Here is an 8525-nt window from a genome sequence, read left to right on the forward strand (position 1 = left end):
CACTGCTTGTCATTAACTGGCCAGCTGACACTTTTATGCATTTACAACTGCACTCCTACTGTGTAAATACTAGGGTGTTACAGATAGGCAGGTCTGTACCTCATTCTAACACAAAAACACTCTTACACAGAGTTTTTCACTTGTTTAGCATGAGCTCATTTTGTAGCTAATTACTGAAGAAAATCAGGTTACAAAATACATTCCAGAACACTTCACAACCTCCTTCATAATATAAACCTTAAATTCATCTTATTCCAGTGTCTATCTAAGCATTGAGTCTCTTCCTTCATGTACAATGGAGCCTAGATTTATTTAACTACTGAAGTATTTTGGAAAAACCGCCTCTCTGCTGACCAGAGCAGGTTTTTTTAGGAACAGAGTTTGGCAGCAGCTTCAGGAACGCAGAGCCAAACTATGAGCCGACTTCAGTCAGCTGCTGTCATTCCAGGGTGCCTGGTGCCATGTTCATCCCACATGAAATACAAAAGGCACTCAATGTCAAAGACACAGACCTTTCAGATTAGGCTTCATTGCTGCTCGGTTCTGTCAGTGCATTTTAATCGCTGTGCAAACGGAGAGCGCCTGGATGATGTAAACACTCCCGTAGATACTGAAGCGTCTGCAGCAACAACAATGGGTCTGTTGTGGAGGCTGTAGCCAGCGAGCTTGCTCCACTTCTTCTGTTACAGCGGCTACAGGTAAACAAACTAGCAGGGCCACCGGAGGTGCAGGCGTGGGCTCAAAGGAGACAAGACTGATATGCAATCTGAAACATCTCCAGCAATCTGTGCTCCTCCATACACACACACGCAGGCGGCGGTGTGACCCGAGCTGCGGGGCGGCTAAGGGTGGAGCTGATGGAAATACTAAACATCTCTAAAGGGGAGGTTGTTGTTAGGTTAGAGAAAAACAAGGTATTGGTATTCTGACTCTTCAACATCTGCATACTACAGGTACCATGTCACTCTAATTCAATCAAGGAAAGCCGTTCAAGCTGAACAGAGAAACTGACTCAGATAAGATAGGACTGTGCATGTTTTGCAATACAATGGAAAAGAATTTGTTGAACTTTCTCCAATATCGTCAATTAGGATTTTATGTGATAAACCAACACAAAGTAATGCCTAATTTTGAAACAAGGATGCACTTTTTATTTTAAATGTTTGAATGATCAAAAGCATAAAAAAGCGCCAAGCTTTTATTTATAAAGCGCGAGATTTGAAGAGGCATGTGAAAGGCAAAGTAAAAGTTCAGTCACTTTTACTCTGAAACCTCTGAATCAAATCCAGATCTACCAATTACCTTCTGAAGTCACCCAGTCTGGAAAATTACTAAGCCATTAGCAGCATCATGCTGTGGGAATGCATTTCTTCATCACTGACAGGGGAGCAGTCAGAGAAGACGGAAAATTTGAGACAAAAACTCTGAATCTGCCATACAAAACTTGAGCAGGGAATAGAGGCTCACCTTCAGAATGGTTCAGTTAAAAGTTCAAACCTGAATCCAACTGAGAATCTTTGTCAATGTTTTAAAATGATATTCACAACTAAGACTGCAGCAAATAAGCAATTAATCGGATAATTAAAAAAATTTAGCTAAATTGCCATTCTGATGATTCATATTCAGCTTTGTTTAAAGAGACATCATAATCCATTTGATTTATGCTTTCAGTTGTGTGTGATTTTTCTTTTCATTTCATTTATTGTCTTTGGCTGTTGTGTTTTATTTTAGATATTGAGATATCTTCCGGATCCAGTGTGAAGTGTTCTTTGCAAAAATTAAAGTTTATTGGTCTTTGAGATGGAGAACTTGCATTAAGATGCCATTAGCAGCATACTACTTGAAAATGGTCTCAACAACAAAATCATTTATCGCAGCAACTACAAGGGCAATTTATCACCTAGCTAAATTTGTTATTGTGACCGGCCTATTCACAACCACAGTCAAACAAATATGACTGAACCTGAGCTGATATGCAAAGAAAGATGTTTCTTCAGTCTCTAGATGCATAAAGGGTTTTATTTAGGGGTAACAGAGTAGGGTTAAATACAAATTGACGTTTTGAAAAATCACACATCATTTTCCTTCTACTTTGCACAAGTAGGCAGCACTTTCTGCTGGGTTACGAATTAAAATCACAATAAAATGCATCAAAGCTTGTGCTTATACCTTGATAACCTGTGAGGTATACATTCTTTTGCAAAGCCCTACATGCCTCACCATGTGACCCCTCAAAGGTCTACCCATCTTAATCTCCAGTCACATGACTTCACCGCTGACCAACTCTCTGTAATCTTTCCAAGACAAGGAGAAGTCAAATATGCACAAATCCTCTTAGAACTTTCTTAGAGGATTGTGTAACTCTGTGAAGATCGCTCCGTCCTCCCTGTGGCCACATAGCGTAGCGTTGGAGCCGTGTGGGGGCTCTGAACTCACCAGCATGGAGCCAAACAGTCTGGCATAGAACAACAAAAACAACAGGAGACAGCAGTTCAAGCAGCCTCTCATCAAGGTAGGCAAGAGGGATACTCTGACCTCCAGGGGAAAGGGCAAAAGTAGGTAGAGTGTGGGTGTGAAGGAGAAGGGGGTTGTGGTTTAAAAAGTGATGCTCACTTGTTGGCCTAACTTAAAATTAGCATCCTGATTAAAGCCTGAGAACAAAGAGCTGTGGAATGTGGTTTACCGTCCGTCACAACAACTAATTAACTTGTCTCTAACCAGACTGAGACAAGCCTAAAAATACTAGAAAATTACACTACAGCAGTGCGAAGCAAGTTTCTGAAGCTTTAGGAACGACACGTTTGGAGTAACGCAGCAGTACTTTCCCTGTGCAGACTTGACTTTCTCTCCTCACCCTCTGTGTTCCTCTTCTAATGCAGAAAGGTTTAGTACAGAGATGCCAGGATAAACACAGTCCCACCCTCATTTTCCCACACACACACGCACGCACGCACCAGAGGGTCGCAAACCTGGCTTTAACACTCAATCACACCCTGGACCAGCAGAGACGTCAGTGAGGGAAAACAGAAAAGTGTGAATCACTCACCCCCTGGTGTGGAAAACAACACCTCATTACTCTGAAGTAAATTATTCCCCTTTAGTTTGTTCAATTAAATCACAAACTCAGTGGGAACTTGCAGATTTGTAATATTCTCCAAACACTTGACATCTATAGATAACTTTTCTTTATTTTTTACAGAAGAATATATTATTTTCCTTTTTCAGCCCATAGCGTGGAGCCAAATTTCACTGAAACATCAGCATTTAAGGTTAGGATTGGTCATTTGATCAATTCCAAACACCTTCCAGCTACAACAGACATTTTTATGTGGACATCCCTCCACCGTTTACCTTTCAGACATAATCTCACATTGTTTAAGACCAGAGGCAACTTTGTCTTTTCCATCTCTGTTCTATAAACATTTGTCTGAGCTAAAAATTTGGTCACTGTTTGTCCCAAAATTGTGTTTTGAATATAATTCAAAGTCACAAATATAGCACACAGTCTTCTCTTTGACTTTGTGCCAAAGTCAAAGAGAAGGAATCCATTGCTGAAAGAAATTAAAAAAGGTGCATATTATGCAGACTGCTATGCCTTTCTACTGTTTTGCTCTTTAAAGCAGAACCAGATAATAAAAGCTGTTTAATTAGTCAAGCAATCTGCAACATAAACATGGCACTCAGCTGTAGTTTTAAAACAGCGTTGATTTAAAAACAGTGATGTGTGCTGTTCCTTTGGTTTGCACAGGATAAAATACTTCATCAAATTTGCCTTTCTTGTGAGGTAAGGAAATGTGCAGGAACCTTCTTTCAGCCAGCTGACTGGCAGTGCTTTGCCTAGGCCAAAAAAGCTCAAATACTGCAACGAATCCAAACGCATGAAACAAAATGTGTGTATATTTTCACATGTGTTCCTCCCCAGGCTCATGCTGCTCACCTTCAGGTTCCACGCTGGTCTCCTCCTCCCTGGTGGCGGTGATGGGCGGCCGGGCCACGCTGACGCTCAGCAGAGACAGCAAGACGGCGGCCAGAAGCCAGACCCACAAGGCCATCCCGTCAGAGGGGGACAGGGCTCCCCATGCCCCCCTTCTCCACCACCTCCCCCTGGACACTGATCCCATCTGAGGGGGTCCGCCCAACCATCAACTGCTGCGGTGGGGGTCAGCCTGTCACTCTCTGGAAATCACCCAGTCGCCTGGACTAGGAGGTGAAGGAGAAAGAAGGATTTTTGAATAAGAGGAGAGTCGGAGACATTTTTGTTTAAACAACAACAAGTAATACTTGATTTTATTGCTTATGTAGAAACGAGTCCTAGTTTAGATTGACTTTATTTGTGGAGTGGAAAAAGTAGAGAAATGCTGTCAAACAAGCCATGCCACAGGCATACCGAAACTGTGAGGCGGAGCAGCCACAATGCGTCTCCACTCCTGGTAATCATATGGATTGAGGGTATATTGTGAGAGCTGTAAAAGTGTTTTTAAGCGGAGTGCGGTCAAACCAGTTTGGTCTTTCTCCAAGTCCCATGGCCGCAGCATTTCAAAGATCAGACACAAAAATCTTTATTCAATTTCACACAAATTTGAAATGGAGAAATTTCTCCAACGCCGTCACCTGTTCCATTTTAGCATACTCATATATTACCCCCCCTCTTTCAACTCGAACAAGGAAATATTTGTGAGCAATGAGGTGCAGAAGGTCTTAAAAAGCTTAGCTACCTTCTTCACTTCACTTTCATGCGCAACAGATGCACCAAACCTGTTGCCTTCCCTGCTGCTGCTGCTGCTGCTGCTGCTGCTGCTGCTGCTGCTGCTGTAAATTGTTTTTAATAACATTCCCTTGACTCGATTATGAGACCAGCTTTAACTGAAAGGCAATATTTCAATACTGGGACACATGCATATCAGCCTGTTTAGCAGGACATCTGCGGTTGATGCGCGGTTTAAGTGTCTCTGGAGGTTTGCTCAAGTCACGCTTCCCTGCATTCCCTCTGCTCCAGCTGGACGTATCGGCTGGTTTCACCCTCAAAGACACATCTGATTCTGGCTTTTTAAACAGAAATAGCATCTTACACATTTTTTTCATTTTAAACTTCCACAATTTTCCACACTTAATTTTCAGTGTTAGGTTTTACCATCATTTTTTTCAACCCTCCAGATATTTTAAGCACATAAAATTTACCCAGTTGGGATTTATTCCACTAATCAGCTCTATTTTTAAATCAACCCATAAATATAAAACACTAAAACAGATTTCTTAAAGCACAACTAGGAAGGCTTTCATTCTGTTTGTAAAAGTTCAAAAACTAACGATAATGATGCTGTTTGGTATCTAAGCAAGACCCAGTTTAAAGAGGCAAGTTTAAAGACCTTGATAAAGGATGTTATAGAGACCAAAGAGAAGCGAAATTTTTCTGTTTAATCGTTTCTAATAAATATGTTTTCAATCATTTTCCATCAGTAACTCAAAACCAAACTGACAATAAGAAAATCTATGTTAGGATGAGGGTAAATCAAAGATAAACAATGTGATATAAATATGAAATGTCAAAACATGTTATTTATTTATTTATTTTCTAAAGATAATGGAAAAAAATAAGTATCATGTAAACTTTCATACTTTTTCATTGCTCAAATTTTTGTTTCCACGTTTATACAGTCATAGAAAATGATAAAAATAAATACGTTTCCAGACTTTACAAGACTAAGTAGGAACCCTTAACAGGAGAAAATCACAGATGATGTCGAAAATACGTCTTTTAACTTTTATTAATTTCTTTGATCAGGCATGCATGTGTCTTATTGATTATTGAAATTACATATTATTGCTTCGAAACTCAGCGGTTCACTTATCGGAACTTCCTAAAGCGAGATCAAAACAGGGATTACTCTCCAACTCTATGAAGAAAAAAAAGTTATATTGGCAGAAACTGAATTAGAGTGGATAAAAACTGCACCGCTTGAAAAACGCATTCCCTGCTGCAGAGTTTGGATTTTGATGCTGCAGACGTGAACTTCTGCGCCACACATGAGCACAGGTTCTTTCTAATACTCCGGTTCTGTACGACATTTCTTGGCACCGCATGAATTCTCATTGAAATTCAAATCACTTGGCTTTCCCCCCTCCACAATGGGGGCTCATTTGAAGCTGCTCTGTGATTTAGGGCTCCGGCACCAAGCGGTGAAAAAACAACTGCAGTCACGGGGTAATTGGCACCATAAATGCCATGTAGGAAAATTAAGCCCCGTAATAAATAACAAGGACACTTGTTAATGGGTTCTAAAGTGATGATGATGCAAGGTGTAGCGTAGCATGGTGTACCTTTCTAGAACAAACTCACTTTGCACATTTTCCCTCAACACACCATCACTGTGGTGGCAGCATCACGCTGTGGGAAAGGTGACGCTTTAGAAACATATCAGCTTATCAAGGTAATACTCAATACACTGGATTCATTAAATAATAAATTATGTTGTCAAATATATTTAATAAATTTTAATTTAAAAAACAAACTATGCATTTTATACAAAAAGTGGTGGTGGCAACATCATGCTGTATCGATGTTTTTTGGTGGGGAAGGTAGAAGAAAAACAACTGAGGGGTGCAAAACAATTGAGACTGAGGTTTAGCATCCAACAAGTAAACTAGGAGAGCGTTCACTTCATATGAACTTTAACGTGTTCGATGAATATGGGTAATGTCATTTTACGCATAGCGCATTTTTGAATTTGAATATCTAAAAGTAAACGTCTAGAGAGTTGTTCCTCAAGAAGCCCGAGAAGGAAACACGGTTGTCTTTCAACCGCAAACCCAGAGGATTTCTTCTCTAACTTAAGGCGGCCGCAGGAGACTTTTACATGCAAATACTTTGGGGAAGGGTTTGCGAAACTGCGTCCTTATTGTAAACAGACAACAAAAAAAGCTTACCAGAGAGGACTAAAATCGTGGAGATCTCTGTTTTGACATGCACGGATAAGGGAGGTGAGGGCATGAGATGAATCCAGAGTGAGAGGAATGTTTCCAACACCACAATGCAGCTAAAAAATGAAGGAAAAAATCGAGGCGCTGCCTTTTCTCAGCTTACTATTCCACAATCAGCCGGCATCGACTCTGATCAGATATATCCAAAACCAGATTTGCAGCTGCAGTCTAATGCCATGCAAGGAAATCCGAGTTTACGCAACTTATCCTTCGAAAACAGCGCAGAAAACCATGTCGCTGTCCCCCCCTTCTCCGAAACTTTCCTCCCCGTCACCAAGTTCCTTCCAGAGCGCAAAACATGCCCGGAGCTCCCGAGCTGCACACTTGTCAACTAAACAGAAAGTCTGCAGGCGCTACGGACGTGGAAGGAGGCTGAAACTGGAGCAGAGGATAATTGTCCGATGCGGGATGTCATAAAATCCATCAAAACTCGGTTCCCTCCGGAGCGAGAAGCGTCTTTACGCGTCTTCTTCCAGTCCTCCACCAACAGCCTTCGCACGGTCTTCTCAGACTCTTTTGTCAGGTTTAGTTTTTTTTCTCATTCTTACGTCTTATACACCGCCCTCCTCCTTCCATCCAGAGGGTGTCACTCCCCTAAACCCCCCCTTCCCACTCATAAGAAGTGTAATTCGAGCCACTTCCTGGCCACAGTGCCTTTGGGCCCTGCCTTCCTCCGCCCATCACATACTGCAGAGTTCCCTGCGCTCAAACTTGCTCTCACACGGGTTAAAACCCGAGTTGAGCGCCTGTGCTGCTCCAGCTCCGGAGCTGTCCGAGCTCAGAAATACATCGCCGCCTAGTGGAAAATAAAAGAAGGGCGCGCAACCAGATGCGCTTCTCCAGTCGTCTCTATCCTGCCCTGCAAGCTGTTCAGATTTTATAGGACATCATTACGGCCCATAAACTTCATAAAAACACCACTACTAAACTCTGAGATGAAAAATAAATATATTTTACAAAAGAACCAAAATAGCTGTTATAGTAGTATAATAACCTCAGTTAGTTGCATATTTATGCATTTATCCCTCTGGTGCAGTGCCATGGATACACTTTCCTTGAACCTTTCCACATTTTGTCTCATTACAATCCCAAACATCAATGCATTTTAATGTATCTGACTGAGAAACACAAAGCAGTGCATCATTATGAGAATGAAGGAACATTAGATATGGTTTTGAAACGTTTTTGCAAAGAAAAATAAGAAAAATTTACCCTTTTTGCATATATAAAGACTGATAATTAGCATCCTCATTTGCAAAATAGACCAGGCTCAGTCAGATTGTATGTATGAAGTTTATTAAGTACTTTGACTAGGCCATTTAAACCAATACATATGCTTTTGATCTAAGTTATTTCATGCCAGCTCTGGCTGCATGTTAAGGGTCATAATCCTGCTGGAAGGTAAACCTTTGCCTAAGTTTCAAACAGGTTATTTTCCTACAATTGTACCGTTTTTTACCTTAATCCTTCTTCCCATCAACCTTGTCCAGTTTCTCTAACTTCTACTGCAGTAAAACATTCCCATAGTATGATGGCACCACTCCCAT

At 41.1% G+C, this 8525-nt stretch overlaps 1 protein-coding gene across 6 annotated transcripts in view; it reads right to left on the reverse strand.

The window, feature by feature from the left end:
• Nucleotides 1-7526, reverse strand: part of LOC102233809 (fibroblast growth factor receptor 2-like) — a 56481-nt gene extending 48955 nt beyond the window's left edge. For 2 of the 6 annotated variants that reach the window (XM_023327549.1, XM_023327548.1), the window contains exons 1-2: nucleotides 6925-7525; nucleotides 3938-4200 (exon numbers count right to left, since the gene is read on the reverse strand). In XM_023327549.1, coding sequence (XP_023183317.1) covers nucleotides 3938-4121 — 184 coding nt within the window. In that variant the 5' untranslated portion in view covers nucleotides 4122-4200; nucleotides 6925-7525. Of the gene's footprint in view, nucleotides 1-3937; nucleotides 4201-6924 lie in introns of all 6 variants that reach the window. The other 4 variants (XM_023327550.1, XM_023327547.1, XM_023327552.1 and 1 more) reach the window with 4 other exon arrangements.
• Between the last annotated feature and the right edge of the window lie 999 nt (nucleotides 7527-8525).

The sequence above is a fragment of the Xiphophorus maculatus genome, chromosome 22 (genome assembly GCF_002775205.1).
Source record: "Xiphophorus maculatus strain JP 163 A chromosome 22, X_maculatus-5.0-male, whole genome shotgun sequence".
Taxonomy (NCBI): domain Eukaryota; kingdom Metazoa; phylum Chordata; class Actinopteri; order Cyprinodontiformes; family Poeciliidae; genus Xiphophorus; species Xiphophorus maculatus.